Source organism: Anas platyrhynchos, chromosome 31 (genome assembly GCF_047663525.1).
Source record: "Anas platyrhynchos isolate ZD024472 breed Pekin duck chromosome 31, IASCAAS_PekinDuck_T2T, whole genome shotgun sequence".
Lineage (NCBI taxonomy): Eukaryota > Metazoa > Chordata > Aves > Anseriformes > Anatidae > Anas > Anas platyrhynchos.
In genome coordinates this window covers 4202476-4224595 of record NC_092617.1, presented here as the reverse complement: position 1 = coordinate 4224595, position 22120 = coordinate 4202476, and the positions used below count along the sequence as shown (strand labels likewise).

General features: G+C 50.0%; 1 protein-coding gene across 1 annotated transcript; it reads left to right on the top strand.

Moving 5' to 3' along the window:
* Positions 1 to 2316: 2316 nt before the first annotated feature.
* Positions 2317 to 21080, top strand: LOC119716221 (olfactory receptor 14C36-like). Its single transcript, XM_072029679.1, has 3 exons — positions 2317 to 2449; positions 4141 to 4215; positions 20470 to 21080. Exons 1-3 carry the CDS (start codon positions 2317 to 2319, stop codon positions 21078 to 21080), a joined length of 819 nt encoding a protein of 272 aa, XP_071885780.1.
* Positions 21081 to 22120: the final 1040 nt, after the last annotated feature.

The following is a 22120-nucleotide window of genomic DNA, read 5'->3' as shown; positions in this document are numbered from 1 at the left end:
GTTAGCATGATGAACATGGTCAGGGATTTCTCTGAGAAGAAAGTTGAGAGAGCTGGGAGTACTGAAGCTGCAGTAGAAGTGAAGATGGACAGAATATTTACTTTCACACTTACCTTGTCAAGGGCTGTGCACATTTCTCCTTCAGGCAGCTCTCAGCATCCTCCCACTCCCTTATGCCTCCAAGCCCTCTCTCCATCTCTCCTCTCCCCATGCCAGCTGTGGTCAGAGCCCTTAGCCCTGCTGCTCTGTGCAGAGGAGCTGCTCCTGGGCACAGCTCTCTCTCTGCTTCATGGGACTTTCTGAAATGTGTTTTCTCTGTCTCACGAGCCTGGCCCAGCTCAGCAGCACAGCACCAGACCAAGGCACTGCAATCACCCCTCTGGGGGCTTTGCTGATGAGCCTACAAACCTCAGGCACTCAGAGACAATTGAAGACATCTCTCCAGAAGGCCAAGTCAGAGGCAAGTTTCCTGCAGTGTCCCCCTGAGGGCCAGCACTGACACAGCCTCCCTTGGAGCTCGTTAGAGCAGAACCCTGGAGGCAGTGAGGACAAGGAGACAAAGGCAGTGTGAAGGTGACACTGATGTGGAGGAAAACTGGATGTGTGTCACCAAGCACAAGGGCCAGGCCTTGACCCCTGGCCTCTAGGAAGGGAGATCCTTTCCTTCACACATTGCTCAGGGCTCTTTGTGGGGCAGTAGGAGATGGGGATGTGCATGGCGAAGTGCAGGAGAATGGTACGACCCCTGCCTGGTTCATGGGTGGGGGCGAGGAGGCAATGAGGCCCTGGTTCTTCAATGATCAGATGTCTCCTCATAGGCCTCAGTGGCAGAGACAACAGCCATAGCCATGGACAGAAAGACCTGGGTCCTGCTGGGACTTGCCATAGCCCTTGCTCCTCTCCAAACCAGGATGGCCTAGAGAATCCCAGACCTGTGCCTCTTTACTGGTTAGTTGTAGACACTTGTCCTTGTGGTGTCATACCGGATCAGAGCTGAGTATGGTAACTCAGGTCTTCTTGGTGGCCATGCTCCTCAGAAGGCAGCTTTGTAGGAAGTTGGCCTGGTTCCTGCTGAGCAGGCACCACTGCTTGTATGGCATCCCTCGTGGTGCCCAGGCCCTTCTCCTCCTGTGTACTCAGCAGTGTCCCAGTCTGCTCTGATGTGTGGCGTTACTCTCTCTCTCTCGTTCAGGACTGTGCTCTTCTCCTTGTAAATGTCTAGAGGTTTCTTTAGACAAAATCCTGTAGTTTCTCAAGCTCCCAACACTCTGATGCTGTGTTCTGTCAGCTGTTCCTGTCTGAAGGCAGACAGTTCAGCCTTCATGTGATTTTGCTGTCTCTGACAAGACAGCAGCATTGGCAGGTACAGGGGACACAGAATCACACAGAATTGTCTAGGTTGGAAGAGACCTCAAGATCATCGAGTCCAACCTCTGACCTAACACTAGCTAGTCCTCCACTAACCAGCGTTTGGATAATACAGGAGTAACCAGCTGAATGGAACTGCAACACAGTCACAGAATGGTAATGCGTGGAAGGCTGCCAGATTCTACTTTTTCTGTGCTTCATTCTCATGCATGCTGTCAGTTTCTCTGCAACTGTGTCCTAAATGTTATGGGGCTGTGCAGGACAAAGTTAGAAGGGCCAAAGCCCAGCTGGAGCTTAATCAATCCATTCCTGTCAAAGACAATAAACACTGCTTATAGAAATACTTTAAAGAGGATTAAGAATCATCATAAATTATTGGATGTGAGGGGAAACCTGGTGCCAAGAGATGAGGTAAATGCTGAGGTACTTAATGCCTTCTTTACCTCAGTCTCTAGCGGCAAGACCAGTTGTTCCCCTGGACATTTCTTCCTCCTCATGGCCAGTGCCCACCTCTTAGGGTGGTTTGTATCTTTTTTTTTTTTTTTTCTCCTGCTCTTTCCTACTACCAAAGAAAGCTCCATCAGGGTGGAAACCACTCCTGAAGTAGGCATCCCAACCCAGCCGGCTCCTTGCGGCCTCTCAGCCAACCAGACGCAAGTCACCTCAGAAGCACCTTCCAAGCCAGGGCCCTGCTGCTGGCCTTGTAGCTTCTTGGCTAGACACAGCCAAGCCTTGTGCCTGTGATAAATTAGTAGGGGTTTGTTCATTGTCCTTGAGAATTTAAAGAATCTACTGAGGAGATAAGGTTTCACAACTCACAGCATTGTAACATGGGGACAAATGGGGAAGGGGGGTTGGGTAAACATCCTTGTTAAAACAAAGATTCTGTAGGATACTACCCATCTACTGCAAGACATCTTGTTTTGCCCCCACCTGAACACAAGCACAATGCGTGATCACCGGAGGAAGAATAACGACCCCCATCAACAGACTGCGCAGCCTCAGAACAACTCTCGACAAGTCGACAAGGCGACAGGTCTCGACAAGTCGACAGGTCTCGACAAGCCGGAACTTCAATGCTGTAAAACAGCAACACTGGAAAGGGGAAGTTGTGTGCCATGGTGGAGCGGAGACTCCCCAGCCGCCCAGCGCTGTTTTGCTTGTGTCTGCTTACTTGATTAATAAAATAATTTCAATAGACCAGTAAATTGTGTGGTCTAACTTATAACATTGCCAAGGTGATAACCCCTCCTTTTCAAGCACTTCTGCAGTTTTTAAGGATTCTGCACATGCTCAGAAGGGAAGTTCCAAAGCACTGGAGGTGCCCACTGCTCTAGGTGCCTGCCCAGATCTTCTCATACTCCCTGCTACTCCTCACTTTCCGGCCTTGGGGCAGGTCTCTGGAGGGCGTTCTTCACGAGTTGTTTATCCTTAAACAACAGTTGAAACACATTCAGGAGACATAACAATAGGACCATCCCATGGATATTCTAAGCTTTGTAGAGGTAGTGTAATTAGCCTGGAGGAGAAGGGGGAGGTGAAGAAGTGGAGGTGTCCCTCCCTTTTCCTCTCCTAGATTGGCTCCCTAAAGCAAAAAGGTCAAGCCTGTAATTCTTAAGTTACTGAGTAATGGTTCCTGAGGAATGGATGTGATGGCAATGCTCAGTACAAAGAACAGATTTGTCACATGACCAGTAATTTTATAGACTCATAAGGTAGTGTTACACAACATAGCAAAATATCTTTAAACCAGACCCAAAAATGATAAACAGCACAATGGGAACACAGGCAGTAAGTAATGTGCTATACAACTCATTTCTGAATGAAAGCCCAACAGACCTGAGACCCAAAATGTCGACCTTGTGATCAGCAACTATTAAACTGGTCTAATGCTTATAACAATTTAACTTTAGCACTCTGTGGTAAGATCTGTCCTTATCTCAACCCTTTGTGCCCCACACCGTGTGCCAAAAAGACTTTTGTGGTTTAACACGGCAGTTCGAGTACATGGAATTATTTGAAGAGGTCCAGAGGAGGGCCACAAAGACGATCAAGGGGCTGGAGCACTTCTGCTATGAAGGTGTGCTGAGAGAACTGGTACTACTTAGACGTTTAGATGTAGAGCTTAGGGATATGGTTTAGTGGGGACTGTTATTGTTAGGTTAGAGGTTGGACTCGATGATCTTGAGGTCTCTTCCAACCTAGAAATTCTGTGATTCTGTGTGTGATTCTGTGATACTTAGTACCGGAGAAACCTTAGAGCAACCTTCCAGTACTTAGAGAGGACCTACGGGAAAGTTGGGGAGGCAGTCTGTCTAGAAGTGTAGTGATGGGACAAGGAGAAATTACTTTAAACTAGAAGAGGGCAGATTTAAATTAGATATATGGAAGAAATTCTTTCCTCTTAGGATGGTGAGGCACTGGAACAGCTTTCCTGGAAAAGCTGTGAATGTCCCATCCCTGGAAGTGTTCAAAGAGAGGTTGGAATGAGTTTTGAGCAACCAGGTCTAGTAGGAGGATGGTTGGAATAAAGGGATCTTTAAGATCCCTTCCAACCCAAACCATTCTATGATCCCGTGCTTCTATGATTATCTGTGACACTGCTACCATTGTCACACAGAATCACACTGTCCTTCTGAAGCCCATAATGTCTCTCCTCAGAGATTTTAACCAAGATTTTTGGTTAGTCCAGCTGGCATCCTGTTACACGTGGTGTCCCCCATGGGTCGGTACTGGGACCTATCTTGTTTAAAGTCTTTTTTGATGACCTAGATGAGGGGATTGAGTGTACCCTCACTAAGTCTACAGATGACACCAAGTTGGGAGGTAGTGACGATCCGCATGAGGGTAGGGTGGCCCTTCAGAGGGACCTGGATAGGCTGGATTGCTGAGCTAAGGTGAATGGGATGAGGTTCAACAAGGCCAAGTGCAGGGTCCTGCACTTTGGCCACAATGACTCCATGCAACGCTATGGGCTTGGGACACAGTGACTAGAGGATTGTGAAGAGCAAAAGGACCTGGGAGTGTTGATGGATGCTCGGCTGAACATGAGCCAGCTGTGTGCTCAGGTGGCCAAGAAGGCCAAGGGCATCCTGGCTTGTATAAAAGCAGTGTGGCCAGTAGGGCTACGGAAGTGATTGTCCCCGTGTACTTGGCTCTGGTGAGGCCGCACCTCTAATACACAGTTTAGTTTTTGGCCCCTCGTTACAAGAAGGACATCGAGGTCCTGGAACATGTCCAGAGAAGGGAAACCAAACTGTTGAGGGGGCTGGAGCACAGGTCTTAAGAGGAGTGGCTGAAGGAATTGAGATTATTAACTTTGGCGAAGAGGAAGCTCAGGGGAGACCTCATTGCACTCTACAACTTCCTGAAGAGAGGTTGTGATGAGGCGGGGTTGGCCTCTTCCCTCAGATAACTAATGATAGGACTTGAGGAAATGGCCACAAGTTGTGCCAGGGGAGATTTAGATTAGATATCACGAAAACCTTTTTCTCTCAAAGAGTAGTCGGGAACTGGAATGGTCTGCTCAGGGAGGTGGTGGAATCACCGACCCTCAGTGTTCAAGAAGCACCAGGACAAGGTGCTAGGAGATATGGCTTAGTGGCTTAGTGGGTAGTATTAGTGATAGGAAGGTTGGACTAAATGGTCTTGTAGGTCCTTTCCAAATTTGTGCTTTTATGATTTCAATGACTCTATCATAGAACAAGCGGAATGGTTTTAAACTTCAAGAGGGTAGATTTAGATCCGATAGTCAGATGAAATTCTTGACTTGGAGGTGAGGCACTGGCACTTGTGCAGTAGGTCCAGAGGTCACCCAGAGGGAGTTTGGATCAGCCCATGGCCTTGTGTTTGAAGGAACAGCTGGTGAGAGTGGAGAGGCAGCAGTGAAATCATGGGAACAGCAGAGTGAGAACAAGGATGGGGGAAGAAATGTGTCTGTCTGCAGCCTTCAGGGAAGTGTGAGACAGCACAGGAAAGCGTGCAGAGGAGAAGGCAGAGGGCTCTGACAAGAATGGAAGGCTGCAGCAGCACTGACAACTTTGTCCCCTTGGCCATGGCTTATAAGGAGACGTCTTTTACTCATGGCATTGGGGCCGTGTATCCTCCTTTCAACCCTTCACAAACACTGGAAGGTGTCATACAATTGTCCTTCACATGATATTGTGGGCATCACCCCCACCCCACAGACCCCAGAAAGAGTGAGACATGGGGATGCCGGGGGTGCAGGATCTCCCCTCCCAGTGGCTGGGGTCAGGCCTTCACTTTCTGATTCACCAAAATTAACAGTGATTTTCTCAGCACAGTGCCTTTGCCTCTCTGTAATCATGGCTTCCATTTATCTGCCCTAGCAATTCCCACAGGAGGCTTTGTGAGTAATCGAAAAAAATAGCCAACAGAGTATTGAGTATTCTAATACTACAGAATAGTGTAGCCAACAGAGGTGAGACAAGTGCTCTGATATAATGACAACCATCAGAAAGCTGACCCCAGTTAGATGACTGATAAGGGGAGGTCAGGAATAGCATGGCCAGGAGAAATGTGAGATTTGGGGAAGGGAAGAAGAAGGGAAGAGGAGCTCGGAAGCTTACCTTTGTAGAGGTAAGAGGGTTCATGCAATATTGATGCTGCTGTAACACTGACTTCAGTCTTGTTACGCCTTTAAACAATAACAATAATCCCCAACCTAAACGTTAGTCCAACATGCTGACAGGAATCCACTATTGTAAAGCAGAACTCAAAATATCACCTCAAGAAAAACTCAGCCCGTAGCCCCTATCCCTTACATTTCCTCTCTTGCTCACCCTAATCCCTGCCCTTAACACTAACATTAAATGCTCTATTTATCCCAAGACTTCTTCCCAGACCTAAACAAAACCCTAAGCCATAATGCTTGCCCATACCCTAACCAAACACCTGACACCACAAACAGAACAGCAAACCTTCCAACTAAAACTTTGTTTACTCTCTAAACCAGAAAGGTAAGTCCCAGTCTGTAGGGGACTAGAGAGAGGTTAGCTCTACCTCAGGATCTCCTACCCCAGCAGCAGGAATGTGACTGTGGCAGGGACTGTGAGGTCACTTCTGTCTCTGCACTTGATAGGGCAGCAGCAGGAACGTGTCACAGAAAGGGACTGGGAGGTCACTTGTATCTGGAGGTGGCAGGTCACCCTTGACTTCTCCCTGGGAGCTGCACTTTTGGGCTGACATCTGGCAGTTGTCCTGCTAGGCCAGCAGAAGGCACCTGCTTGGCATGCTGACTGGGGGATCCCCTCTGCCTCCAAACCCAGGAGGACCCAGGCAAAAAGAAGGCCCCATATGGGTTGTCCTGTCCCTTCTGCTTGAGTCCAGGACTGCACAGCAACAGGCACAAGGCTTGGCTGTGTCTCCACAAGAAGCTGCAAGGCCAGCAGCAGGCCCCTGGCTTGGAAGGTTCTGCTGAGGTGACTTGTGTCTGGTTGGCTGAGAGGCCGCAAGTAGCCTGCTGGGTTGGGATGCCTACTTCAGGAGTGTTTTCCACCTTGATGGAGCTTTCTGTGGTAGTAGGAAAGAGCAGGAGAGAAAAACTTGCCACAATGTGTGCCCAGGAATATTGTCAATGGCCTTGAGGAGGAAGAAATGTCCAGCGGAACAACTGGTCTCGCTGATCTAGTCAGAGGCAAAGAAGGCATTAAGTACCTTAGCCTTTACGTTATCTCGAGATCTTTGCCAGATTTCCCACATATCTAATAAAGGATGATGGTTCTCCTTAACCCTCCTTTATTTATAGTATTTTTATAAATGGTTTTTCATTGCCTTTGAGAGTCACAGACAGATTGAGCTCCAGCTTGGCTTTGGCCCTTCTAATTTTGACTTGCACAGCCCCATAACATTCAGGACACAGCTCCAGACAAACTGACAGCATGAATGAGAAGGAAGCACAGAAGAGGTGGAACCTGGCAGCTTTCCATTCTCTTCACAGAATCACAGAATCACAGAATTTCTAGGTTGGAAGAGACCTCAAGATCATCGAGTCCAACCTCTGACCTAACGCTAACAGTCCCCACTAAACCATATCCCTAAGCTCTACATCTAAACGTCTTTTAAAGACTTCCAGGGATGGTGACTCCACCACCTCCCTGGGCAGCCTGTTCCAGTGTCTAACAACCGTTTCGGTAAAGAAGTTCTTCCTAACATCTAACCTAAAACTCCCATGGCACAACTTAAGCCCATTCCCCCTCGTCCTGTCACCAGGCACGTGGGAGAACAGGCCAACCCCCACCTCTCTACAGCCTCCTTTGAGGTATCTGTAGAGAGTGATAAGGTCGCCCCTGAGCCTCCTCTTCTCCAGGCTGAACAAGCCCAGATCCTTCAGCCGCTCCTTGTAGGACTTGTTCTCCAGGCCCCTCACCAGCTTCGTCGCCCTTCTTCGGACCCGCTTTAGCACCTCGATGTCCTTCTTGTAGCGAGGGGCCCAAAACTGAACAGAGTACTCGAGGTGCGGCCTCACCAGAGCCGAGTACAGGGGGACGATCACCTCCCTAGCCCTGCTGGTCTGTCCTGGTTTCAGTTAGCACAGAATTAATTTTCTTCCTAGTAACTGGTGGAATGCTGTGTTTTGGCTTAGGATGAGAAGAGTGCTGATAACACCCCGATACTTTAATTGTTGCACAGCAGTGCTTATACTAAGCCAAGGACATCTCAGCCTTTTGCTCTGTCCTGCCAATGGGCAGGCTGGGGGTGCAGTAAGAGCTGGGAGGGGACAGACCCAGGACAGGTGACCCAAACTAGCCAAAGGTGTATTCCATACCATCTGAAGTCATGCTAAACAATATATAGGAGTGGCTAGCCGGGGGGAGGGGGCCAGACTGCTCGGGGTTAGGCTGGGCATCGGTCAGCAAGTGGTGAGCAATTGCATTGTGCATCACTTGTTTGTACATACTATTATTACTTTCGTATTATCAACATTGTATCATTATTATTATTATTATTGTTATTATTATTTTCCTGTCTTATTAAACTGTCTTTATCTCAACTCACGGGCTTCACTTTCCATTTCTCTCCCCCGTCCCAGAGAGGGAGGGGGAGGGGGAGCGAACGGCTGCGTGGTGTTTAGCTGCCAGCCGGGTTAAACCACGACAGTCTTTTTGGCGCCCAACGTGGGGCTCGAAAGGTTGAGATAACGGCAGATCTGATCAGAGTGTGTTAAACTAAAATTGGTGTAAGGATTAGACCTGCTTAATAGTCACCTGTCATGATGCTGATTGCTTTAATCTCAACTCTGCTGCGCCTGTTTTCCAAATTGAGTATTATAGTACATTATTTTCCGTATTTGCTCTCTGTAGTGTTGTTTATCCTCTCCGGGCCCTGGTTTCAGATCATTATGGTACTGAGTGTTATAGCAATGGCTTATGAGACGATAAGATATCTGGTCATGACTCTAACTTGGTATTTATACTCAGTAACATCGTGGACTCTGTACTTTGGAAACTGTATCTTGGGAACTATTAGCAATTATACCTATTGTTTTTCTCCATTAGAGAGTCAATCTGTGGAGGGGAAAGGGGAAGATATTTTTTCTTACTTGATTACTCTCCCTTTCTCCTTCACTACCCCTGTATCCTCCTGGATCACTCTGCCTTCCTCCTTCACCACCCTCTTATCCCCTGAGCTTGTCAAAATAGCTCTCCAAGATATTGAATATTCTTGGGATACTCAGAACACCATAGTCTTGTTGTTCTGCCTCCTGAATGTACTTCAGATTCTGCTTAAAGTTAAACAACTACTTAGGAAGCTCATCCGGAGATCTGCCCGGAGGCAGTATAGTTGTGGGTGCCAGGGAGTATGGGTGGATATGGGCAGGCATCTAGAGCAGTTGGCACCCCCAGTGTGTTGGAAATTCACCCCTGAACAATGGCAAAATCCTCAAAACCTGGCAGAATGCTTGAAAAAAAGGTGTCATGATTCTGGCAGTTCCAAAGTAACACAAATCATTGTAACGTGCTGGGGCCTGGCTCATGCCTATCGAGCTGCCATTGATACTGCTATCAACTTAGTGACAGACCCTGCGGCCACTCCAAGCCCTGTGACAGATCCAACGGCCACTGTGACCCCTACGGTGGATTCTGCAGCCGCTCCAGCTCCGGTTCCTGCAGCCGCTCCAGTCCCAGCTCCTGCAGCCGCTCCAGATCCGGTTCCTGCAGCCGCTCCAGTCCCAGCTCCTGCAGCCGCTCCAGATCCAGTTCCTGCAGCCGCTCCAGTCCCAGCTCCTGCCGCTACTCCAATCCCAGCTCCTGCAACTGCTCCATCTCCAGCTCCTGCAGCCGCTCCAGCTCCAGCTCCTGCCGCTACTCCAATCCCAGCTCCTGCAGACGCTCCAGCTCCTGTGGCCGTGTCAGAGAAACAATCTGTAGCAGTGCAAGTTGACCCTACAGAGGGTATTCCAACCCCTGTAACGGGGTCAGAGAAATGAGCTGTAGCAGTGCAAGTTGACCCTACAGAGGGTATTAAAACCCCTGTAACGGGGTCAGAGAAACGAGCAGTAGCAGTGCAAGCTGCCCCCGCAGAGGGTATTCCAACCCCTGTGGCAGACCCTGTAACAAAGTCAGAGAAACGAGCAGTAGCAGTGCAAGCTGCCCCTGTAGAGAAGGTGAAAAAATGGTATAGAGATTCAGGTCGTTTAGAACGCAGAGAGTCTTCTGCCAATCCAGGTAAGGCTTCTGCCAAATCTAAGTATAGAGATGACGAAGATGACGACGACGCTGGGCCATCAAGGATTCAGGAGGAGGAAGATGAGGATGTCGAAAAATCAACAGTAACTACCCGAAGCCTAAACGAGCGCGAGCTACGAGATGTGCGAAAAGATTTTGGTCGCTGTATAGGTGAGCAGCTTGTCACCTGGCTGCTCCGGTGCTGGGACTCTGGAGCCAATCGTGTGGAATTAGACGGCAGGGAAGCCAAGCGGCTGGGATCCCTTGCTCGAGACGCCGGCATTGACAAAGCAATTGCAGATGGAGCACAATCCACCAGCCTCTGGAGGCGTCTCCTCTCAGCTGTGAGGGAAAGGTATCCCTTCAAGGAAGAACTTTTATGTCTACCAGGCAAGTGGACCACTATGGAGAAGGGAATCCAGTACCTGAGGGAATTAGCCATACGGGAAGTGATTTATGAGGATCCAGACCTCAGACAAACATCCAAAGATCCAGATGAAGTCAGGTGTACACGACCCATGTGGCAGAAGTTTGTACGGAGTGCACCATCATCATATGCCAGCTCATTGGCAATAATGGCCTGGAAAGAGGATGAGGAACCCACAGTGGATGAAGTAGCTAAACAACTTCGGCAGTACGAAGAAAGTCTCTCCACTTCCTTACAGGCCTGAGTCTCAGCTGTGGAGAAACTTTCTGAAGAGTTCCACCAACTTGAAGAGAGATTATTCTCCTCTGCACCTGTACAAAGCAGTGTCTCAACTATAAGGGGTAGGCGTTCATCCACACAAGGAAGATGACATGGTGGGTACTCACCCCGTGCCACCCTGTGGTTTTACTTACGAGACCATGGAGAGGACATGAGAAAATGGGATGGAAAATCTACCGCGACCCTAGAGGCATGGGTACGTGAGTTGCAAAAGAAAACAATCAGGAAAAAGGGATTCTCCGAAAAGTTTGCTGCTCCAACTTCCAGCAGACAGTCCTTCAAACACAGAAACGAAGAAGATTCTGACCAGGATTAGGGGGGCCCTGCCTCCAGCCAGGGGGAGGAAAGGGACAATCGAGTTTATTGGACTGTGTGGATTCGATGGCCTGGCACATCATGCGCACAGAAGTATAAGGCTTTAGTAGACACCGGTGCACAATGTACTCTAATGCCATCGAGCTATAAAGGACCAGAGCCCATCTATATTTGTGGAGTGACAGGAGGATCTCAGCAGTTGACTGTATTGGAGGCTGAAGTGAGTCTGACTGGGAATGAGTGGGAAAAGCACCGCATTGTGACTGGCCCAGATGCTCCATGTATCCTTGGCATAGACTATCTTAGAAGAGGATATGGCAAGGACCCAAAAGGGATATCATCATCATCAGAGGAGGAGGGTCGTGCTGAAGAAGCCCCACTGTACAACCAGTTACCAGAGAATGAGAAGAAATATGCCCTGTTCACTGATGGGTCCTGTTGTATTGTGGGGAAGCATCGGAGATGGAAGGCTGCTGTATGGAGTCCTACACGACGAGTTGCAGAAGCTGCTGAGGGAGAAGGTGAATTGAGTCAGTTTGCAGAAGTGAAGGCCATTCAGCTGGCTTTAGACATTGCTGAACGAGAAAAACGGCCAGTTCTCTATCTCTACACCAACTCATGGATGGTAGCAAATGCCCTGTGGGGATGATTACAGCAATGGAAGCAAAACAACTGGCAGCGTAGGGGCAAACCCATCTGGGCTGCTGCATTGTGGCAAGATATTGCTGCTCGGGTAGAGACCCTGGCTGTAAAGGTACGCCACGTAGATGCTCATGTGCCCAAGAATCGGGCTACTGAATTAGATCAAACCACCAGCAGGTAGATCAGGCTGCTAAGTAGCTCAGGTGGACCTGGATTGGCAGCATAAAGGTGAATTATTTATAGCCCGATGGGCCCATGACCTTGATCAGCTCCAGGGATGTGGGTAGTTAGGGTCTGGCGGCCGGAAGATGTCGCGATGTACGGAAAGGTGGAGCCCCTCCCTTGATGGACAGTAGCGTGTGGCCTGTGATGTAAGCAAGCGGAAGTGACGCTGTGGGCCTCGGGTATATAAGCCCATGTGACTCGACAATAAACGCCATTTGCCATCCACCACATTGGTGTCTGTGAGCCGATGGACCGAGCGGCCTGGGGTTGGTCGCCGTGCCGTTCCTGAACCAGGTCGCCACTGCCCCCTGAAGGCAACAAGTGGTGCCGAAACCCGGGAAAGCTCCTGGATTCGGGTGAACGGCGGCCGGAGCGGCGGGACCAGCCCGGCGGGGAGGAAGCTCCCGGACCAACAAGGAAGATGGAAACCCTTGTGAAGGTCGTATCAAAGTTGTGGAAGCTGTGGGGTGGCTCGGCTGAGGAAGCCAGGGGTGCCGGTGGGGAACCAGAGCCTGGGGAAATCTGGGAGAAACCACGGCCATGTGCGCCCCAGTACGGTGCTGAACTAGAAGACGAAGAGTCGGGTGAAGAAGCCTCCGGCGGGAACGGGGATGAAGTGTTAGGTTTTACTAACACGTGGAAATGCGAAAAAGAGAACGGTTGCGGGGACGACCGGGGAGGAGGTAGAAGCGTGAGAGAGGGGCAGAGAGCCGATCGGGACGGCCATCCGAGAAAACGCTCTAGTGGCACAGACGCCTCGCTGAGATGGCGGCGGGGCGAGCCACGAGGCAGGGAGCGGCCCGACCGCAGGGGTGTGGGGCAGGGCCGGAACTCGATGGGAGGGTACCGGGACTCGGAGGTGACCAGTCAGTCAAGCTCTGACTCCGGATCAGATACCGATTCAAATTCGGAGGAGGAAATGGGGACAGATAGCAAAAATATCCCCATCCGAAATAAAGCTGCACCGCGAGGCAGAGAAATTCCTCTCACAGATTGGAGGAAAATTAAGATTGCGTGCACCATCTTGGCTCTATCTGCCATGCTAGCGTTCCTGGTCTGGGTGACAGACGGGGGGCAGAGGGTTCACTCACCAACAAACCCTAAGGATGTACAAGCGATTGTTAAAGCCATTGTGGATAAAGGGCTTCATTCTGCAATGGTCTCCACCCTCATAGATGGTGTTTTCAGGGGAGATGACATGCTCCCGTTTGATATAAAACAAACTTGTAGACTGATCTTTGACGGGGGTGGGATGATCATTTTTAAACGAGAATGGGGGGACAACTGTATGAGACAACTGGCCCAAGTAACTGGGACGGATCGCACACTGTATGGCTCTAGCCTGCAGTGGCTAATGGGTACGGACCCAACAGCGATCACCCCCCAGGCGCAAGTCCAGGGCCTGAGGGCCCACGAAGGTATGGCAACTCGTGCGTCCAGAGAAGCTCCAAACAGCCGACGCCCCAACTTCAGAACAAAACTAATGAAAACTGAGTTTCTGTTCACAGGAACGGATCATCGGGCACCCCCGTAATCTGTATACCCTGGCGACATGAGAAGACAATAAGTCAGCAAGCGTCCTGTCTAAGCCTGAGAGTTCCACACTGGCAGAATCCAGACACCAGCGAAGCGGCCTCCGTGGGTGGGGGGCTGCAATGCGTTTGTGTGATCTTATCTTTGGACCTTGTATACTAACTATGCTTGTGTTGTTTGTTAAAAGTTGGTTAGAGAAAGTTAACATTATGTTGGTAGAACACCAACAACTACTTTAAGAGTGTATTTACTCAGGGTTACCAGTTACCTCTTAGTTTTCTCCTGGTTATTGTGCCGTATGTTTTTTAGTTAAGTTATGAGGTCTACGTCTTACGATTGTTATATTTTAGCTAATTTGGTTGTGCATAGGGAGGGGGGAAATGTGGGTAGTTAGGGTCTGGCGGCCGGAAGATGTCGCGATGTACGGAAAGGTGGAGCCCCTCCCTTGATGGACAGTAGCGTGTGGCCTGTGATGTAAGCAAGCGGAAGTGACGCTGTGGGCCTCGGGTATATAAGCCCATGTGACTCGACAATAAACGCCATTTGCCATCCACCACATTGGTGTCTGTGAGCCGATGGACCGAGCGGCCTGGGGTTGGTCGCCGTGCCATTCCTGAACCAGGTCGCCACTGCCCCCTGAAGGCAACACAGGGATGGGGCATCCACAGCTTCTCTGGGCAACCTGTTCCAGTGCCTCACTTCCCTCTGAATGAAGAATTTTCTCCTAACTTCTAATCTGAATCTGCCCTCATTTAGCTTAGAACCATTCTCCCTTGTCCTGTCATTATCTGATTGAGCAAAGAGTCACTCTCCATCTTTTTATACTCCCCCTTGAAGTACTGAAAGGCCACAAAGAGGTCACCCTGGAGCCTTCTTTTCTCCAGGCTGAACAGCCTCAGCTCTCTTAATCTTTCTTCACAGGAGACATGCCCCAGCCCCTTGATCATCTTTGTGGCCCTCTTCTGGACCTATTCTAACAGATTCACATCCTTGTGCTGGGGGCCCAGTCCTGGATGCATCACTTCAAGTGGGGCCTCACAAGGGCAGACAGAGTACAAGGAGTAGAAGCAGAATTAACTTCCCTCTACCTGCTGGCCACTCCTCTGCTTATGAAGCCCAGGATGCAGTTGGCTTTCTGGGCTACAAGCGCAGAATGTACTGTCTCACTGTCTTACTGTTGATCTCATTGTCTGTCATAGATAAAGATATTAAACAGCACCAGTCCCAGGACAGATCCTGAGGTACAACACTTGTCACCAGCCTCCACTTGGACGTAGAGCGACTGAGCACCACTCTCTGGATGTGACCTTCAGGCCAACTCCTTATCCACTGAATGGTTCACCCATCAAATGTGTATCTCTCTAATTTGGAGACCAGGATGTCATGTGGGACAGTGTCAATGGTCTTACAGAAGTCCAAGTAGATTGACATAGGCTAGTCTTCTCTTGTTGTCTGATGTGATCACTCCATTGTAGAAAGCCATCACATTGGTCAGGCAAGATTTACCCTTTGGTGAAGCCATGCTGGCTGTCTGAGATCACCTCTTTGTCTTGCATGTGTCTTGACATTGATTCCAGGAGGATCTTTTCCATGATCTTGCCAGGCACAGAGGTGAGGCTCACCATTCAATAGTTACAAGGGTTCTCATTTCTACCCTTTTTAAAAATGGGAGTGATGTTTCCCTCTTCCAGTCAGCAGGGATTTCACCTGCTGAGGACCTCAGGACCCTGGGATGCATGTCACCAAGCCCCATAGACTTGCATGTGCTCAGTTTCTTCAGGTGAACTCAGACCTCCTCTTTACTTAGAGCAGGAGGGACTTTGCCCCCCAGCCTGCATCGATGGGTTCAGGGAAGCGAAAGACTTGGGAAGCCTGACTGGCAGGGAAGACTGAGGCAAAGATGTTGTTGAGTCCCTCAGCCTTCTCCATGTCTGTCATTACCAGTTCACCCTTCTCATCCCTCAGAGGGGGTACACTCTCCTTGGCCTTTCTTTTCTGAGCAAAGTACCTATAGAATCTCTTCCTGTTATGCTTTTCATCCTCTGCTAAGCTCAGTTCCATCTATGCCTTGGCTTTCCTTATCCCATCCCTCCACATCTGAAACTGAAACTTGTGAGAGGGCCTGGGAAAAGCAGCCCTTGATCCAGAGAAGCCATTTGGGAAACAAAACTTGTAAGTAGGAACTGTGATTTTGTGGAGGTGCAGAGCTGATGGGCACATTGTACAGGAAGCACCAAAAGATCTTTGTGTCCTTTTCCCTCCTGTCTACAATGCCACTTCCTTCTCTGGAATGGAGGAGCCAATAGAGGTGAGACAGATACACTGAGATGGTAAATGCCATCAGAAAGCTGATCCCAGTAAGATATGGGGAGGTCAGGAGCAGCTTGAACAAGAGACATATGAGATTTTGGGGTGGTAAGAGGAGCATGGCCAGCAGAAATTAATGATTTCATAGAGGTAAGAGCATTCATGCAACGCCGGTAGTGCAGTAAGACTGACTTAAAACAGCCATATATGGCCCTTACTTTACTTGAGCTAGTAAATTTAACGCTAAATAAACCTAAATGCTACTACAACAAACTGAAAGAAATCAATTTTCTCTCTTGATAACGGTAATCGTTTCACTTAACACATACATTAAAATGTCTTATTTAACCCTAGATTCATTGATAGACAAAAAACACCCGTAAACCACAGAGCTTGTCCATACCTTAACCACAGAGCTGACAGCACAAGCAGAACACCAAACACTCCCACTAAATCTTTGCTTAATCTCTAACCCAGAAAGTAAAAAGAGATACCAAGGGGGCTAGAGAAAGCTCAGCTCTGCCTCAGGATCTCCTGCCCCAGCAGGAGGAATGTGACTGTGGCAGGGACTGTGAGGTCACTTCTGTCTCTGCACTTGATAGGGCAGCAGCAGGAACGTGTCACACAGAGGGACTGTGAGGTCACTTGTGTCTGGAGGTGTCAGGTCAGCCTTGACATAGACCTGGGATATGTACTTTTGGGCTGACATCTGGCAGTGGCCCTGCTAGGCCAGCAGAAGTCACCTGCTTGGCATGCTGACTGGGGGATCCCCTCTGCCTCCAGACCCAGGAGGACCCAAACAGAAAGAAGGCCCCACGATGGGTTGTCCTGTCCCTTCTGCTTGAGTCCAGGACTGCACAGCAGCAGCAGGCACAAGGCTTGGCTGTGTGTAGCCAAGAAGCTGCAAGGCCAGCAGCAGGCCCCTGGCTTGGAAGCTGCTGCTGAGGTGACTTGTGTCTGGTTGGCTGAGAGGACGCAAGGAGCCTGCTGGGTTGGGATGCCTACTTCAGGAGCGGTTTCCTACCAGATGCAGCTTCCTTTGGTCGCAGGAAAGAGCAGGAGAGAAAAAACTGCCACAAAGTGCACCATGGATGGTTGGCACTGGCTACAAGGAAGAAGAAATATCCAGTGGAACAACTGGTCTTGCTGCTAGTAACAGAGGCAAAGAAGGCATTAATTGTCTCAGCCTTTACCTCATCCCTTGTCACTGGGTTTTCCCCCAAAATTCAATAAAGCATTATGATTCTCCCTAATCCTCCTTCATTTAAACTATTTATATCATTTTTATCTTATTTTATTTTATTTCATTTTATTTTATATTTTTAATTTTCTTTGACAGTAATAGATGGATTGTGCTCCAGATGGGCTTGGCCCCTTCTAATATTGACCTGCACAGCCCCATAACATGCAGGAAACAGTTCCAGACAAACTGACAGCATGCATGAGAAAAAAGCACAGCAAATGTGGAACCTGACAGCCTTCCATCCCCTACCTTCTGTGACTGCTGCAATTCCATTCAGATGGTTAGTCCTGAATTATCCAAATTTCCCTGGAACCCTTGCTGCTGCTGCTGTCTGGTCAGATATAGCACAATTACACAAAGGTTGAACTGTCTGCCTGCTGACATTAACAGCTGATAGAATGGAGCATCACTGTGGGTGAACCTTGAGAATCTGCGGGATTCTGACTTAAGAAAACTTTTGACTTTAACATGGAGAAGAGCCCAGACCTGTACCAGAGGGAGAGAAACCCCACACATCAGGTCAGACTGGGACACTGCTGAGTGAGTAATGTCCAGCAGGAGGACAGCCTGGGCACCACGAGGGATGCCATATGAGCAGTGGTGCCTGGTCACGAGGAACCAGGCCAGCTTCCTACAGAGCTGTCTTACGAGGAGCATGACCACCAAGAAGATCTGAGTTATCAGACTCAGCTCAGATCTGCTGTGACACCACACAGACAATGTCTGCAGCCAGCAGTGAACGATGTACAGGTATGGGAGTCCTTTTAAGAGACAGGTTTACACAGGATAGAGGGCTGTGGATTGGCTGAAAGTCCCAACAGGACCCAGGTCTTTGTGTCCACAGGTATGGCTGTTGTCTCTGCTACTGAGGCCTATGAAGAGACAGCTTATTGTTAAAGCACCAGGGCCTCACTGCCTCCTCACCTGCACCCATGAAGCAGGCAGGGGTCGTACCATTCTCCTGCACTTGGCCATGCACATCCCCATCTCCTACTGCCCCACAAAGAGTCCTGAGCAAGGTGTGACTGGTAAGGATCTCCCTTCCTTGAGTTGGGAGTCAAGGTCTGGCCCTTGTGATTGGTGACACACATCCAGTTTTCCTCCACATCAGTGTCACCTTCACACTGCCTTTGTCTCCTTGTCCTCACTGCCTCCAGGGTTCTGCTCTAACGAGCTCCAAGGGAGGCTGTGTCAGTGCTGGCCCTCAGGGGGACACTGCAGGAAACTTGCCTCTGACTTGCACTTCAGGAGAGATGTCTTCAACTGTCTCTGAGTGCCTGAGGTTTGTGGGCTCATCAGCCAAGCCCCCAGAGGGGTGATTGCAGTGCCTTGGGCTGGTGCTGTGCTGCTGAGCTGGGCCGGGCTCGTGGGACAGAGAGAGCTCGTGGCAAGAGGGCCCTGGTGCAGAGAGACAGCTGTGCCCAGGAGCAGCTCCTCTGCACAGCGCAGCAGGGCTGGGGGCACTGCCTGCAGAGACAGAGTGCTTAAAGGCAGGCAGAAGTGGCAGGATGCACAGAGCTCACTGGGGGAGAACACTTCCCAGCCCTGAACCCGGTAAGTCTCTGGGTGGAGGGCAATGCAGCTGCAATTGGTGGGCAATGGAGAAGCTGTTGGTGCAGGCAGGGGTGGCCAGGGCTGTGGTGCAGAGCAGGGTCCCTGCTGTGCCCCAGGGGCTGTGTGCCAGGGCAGGGCCTCTGCTGCTTGCCACGCTCAGCACTCAGCCTGCCCAGGGAGCCCAGGGGCTTGGGCGTAGGAAGGGAAGGGCAGGGGCTGCCTGCAAAGAAAAGGCACTTTCTTTACTCTCTGCCTGCCTCTTCCTGCCCTGATAGTGGTGTCAGCTCTATGTTAACGGTGTAGTTGGATTTGCACAAGTGACTGAGCTTCCTATTGCACTGAACGGAGACATGAACACGTTAGTGAAGATCCTCAAAATATCCCTTCCCTTCTCTCTGCTTACAGACTGCACCAGGGCTTTTCTGAGCTGTTCTTTAGGAGCTGCAGACAGGGAGATGTCCCCGGAGCTGTCCCCATCCCCAGGAGGTTTCTGCAGGGCAGAGCTGGGCACACGGCAGGTGGGATGGGGGCTGTGATCATGGACAGGAGGAGCCGTGGGGACAGAGAAAGAGCTGCTGGCAGGGACAACTGCAGGCAGCAGGGACATGGGCAGGCAGCGAGAGGGAGCTGCTCCCTCCCTGCCTTCCCCTGCAGTGCAGGCACCTTCCTTGCAGCAGCCCCTGGTCTCCTCTCTTCCCCTCAGAGCTTCTGTCATGGCTTGTATAATATGGGGGGCTGAGAATATGGGGTGTCTGAACCCTAAAACTCTGTGTCAGTAGACACATTTGCTGCAGGCCCCCTCCACCTTCCTCCATGGAAGAAGGCACAGAATCACACAATCATAGAATATCCCAAGTTGGAAGGGACCCACAAGGATCATCGAGTCCAGCTCCTGGCTCCACAGAGGTCTTACTCCCAAATTCCTACCATATGACAAGGAGCATATTCCAAACTCTTCTTCCACTCCAGAGCTCTTGTCCCTCTGCTGTCTGTGCAGGGCAGATGGCACAGGGCTGTGAGGACAGGCTCTACCTTACCAACACCACAGCCTCTGCACTGGGTTGGGTCTGCCCTGCCTGCCCATGCCTGCTTCTCTCCCTTGCCCAGCGTGGCAGCTGGTGGTGTCTGATTCTGACAGGGAGTGCTGTGCATGGCGGGTGAAGCAGGAGGGGATGCTCCCTTTTCTCTCCGGCCAGACATGCACGATCCATCTGCTGAGTTTGTCTCCTGGGTATTGAACACAGAAAACACACAGAGGCACACAGCCAAACACCCCTCACTCAGCAGAGGGAGCCACTGCCCAGGAACCTTCCCTCTTGGAACCTCGAATGGAGCAGAGCAGGCTCACTGGGAGCTGCTGGGCAGAGGAAGCTGCAGTGGACACTCAGCAAGCACAAAGCAGGGCTCCAGACAGGGATATAGGCAAAGGTCTTCTTGGAAACAGGGAATGTAAGGCTTTAATTGTGAATTTTCTCAGTTTTGCTCAGAGACATTACTCGTAACACTCTCTATTTATTTATTTATTTTTTTCTCATTTGGCAGTGTCCATGTCCAGAACCAGCAAATGCCCAACAGCAGCTCTGTCAGTGAGTTCCTCCTGCTGGCATTCACAGACACACGCGAACTGCAGCTCCTGCACTTTGGGATCTTCCTGGGCATCTACCTGGCTGCCCTCCTGGGCAACGGCCTCATCCTCAGCGCCGTAGCCTGCCACCACCACCTCCACACCCCCATGTACTTCTTCCTCCTCAACCTCGCTCTCCTCGACCTGGGCTGCATCTCCACCACTCTGCCCAAAGCCATGGACAATGCCCTCTGGGACACCAGGGCCATCTCTTATCAAGGCTGTGCTGCTCAAGTCCTCTTTTTCGTATTCTTCATTGGAGCAGAGTATTCTCTTCTCACTATCATGGCCTATGACCGCTACGTTGCCATCTGCAAGCCCCTGCACTACGGGAGGCTCCTGGGCAGCAGAGCTTGTGCCACCATGGCAGCAGCTGCCTGGGGCAGTGGCTTTCTCAATGCTGTCCTGCACACGGCCAACACATTTTCCCTGCCCCTCTGTCGAGGCAATGCTGTGGACCAGTTCTTCTGTGAAGTCCCCCACATCATCAAGTTCTCCTGCTCAGATGCCTACCTCAGGGAAGTTGGGGCACTTGTGTTTAGTGTTTCTTTGGGCTGTGGTTGTTTTGTTTTCATTGTTTTCTCGTATGTGCAGATCTTCAGGGCAGTGCTGAGGATGCCCTCTGAGCAGGGCCGGCACAAAGCCTTTTCCACGTGCCTCCCTCACCTATCTGTGGTGTCTCTGACTCTCAGCACTGCCTTGGTTGCCTACCTGAAGCCCCCCTCCATCTCTTCCTCATCCCTGGACATGGTGGTGTCATTTCTGTACTCGGTGGTGCCTCCAGCACTGAACCCCCTCATCTACAGCATGAGGAACCAGGAGCTCAAGCACGCCTTGTGGAAACTCATTGGATACATGCTTCTTTTGCATCAATAGTGTGCCTATAATATTAAATGGACACACAGGTTATCTGAACAATCTCTTTGTACAGTAGGTTGCAATTCTTTTATTATTATTAATATTATCTCTTAAAATTGTGATTTTGGTTGAATTCTGTTCATGGCATCCTATTTTTTTTTTTTTTAATTTATTTACTTTCACCCAATCATCTTATGTACCTACAGAACTTGGCTTCCTGTGTGGAAAAGGAGAATAAAGAATCCACGAGAACTTCATTGGTCTCAGATGCTATCTCTTCCCATCTCCTCTGGAGCTGCTGCCACACAGAGGAGCAGCCCCAGTGGACCTTGAGACTGCCCCTCACTGCCCGCTGGGCTCTGCCTCTCTGCTGCCTTCGGGTCGGGGCTGCTGCTTCCCTAGAGCCATGGCCAGCAGCAGGATGTGGCCTTTTCACTGTTGCTCTCTTTTGGCTTCTATGTTGTTCTCTTGAGCTCTTGTACTTGACTAAGCCCTTAGGTCTCGTGTACCTTGGTGAAAGTTGTCTCTGCAGTGGCATCTCTGCCACATCTCTGCTTCTTGCAAAGCTGGTGTCAGGAATACACCCAAGGAGCTGCTCACTTGTCCTGGTTTCAGCTAGGATAGAGTTAATTTTCCTCCTAGCAACTGGTAGGGTGGTGTGTTTGGGATTTAAGATTAGAATAATGTTGATAACACACTGATGTTTTAATTGTTGCAGAGCAGTGCTTACAGTAAGCCAAGGACTTTTCAGCTTCTCGCTCTGTCCTGCCAACGGGCAGGCTGGGGGAGCAGCAGGAGCTGGGAGGGGACAGACCCAGGACAGCTGACCCAAACTGCCCAAAGGGGTATTCCATACCATCTGACGTCATGCTAAACAATAGATAGGGGTGTCTAGCTGGGGTCAGGGGCATGGCCACTGGACATCGGTCAGCAATTTCATTCGGTCAGCAATTTCAATCAGTGATCAATTTCATTGCACATCACTTGTTTTGTACACATTATTGGTAGTAGTACTGTTATCATTTTTTTTCTGTTCTAATAATTGCTTCTGTCTCAAA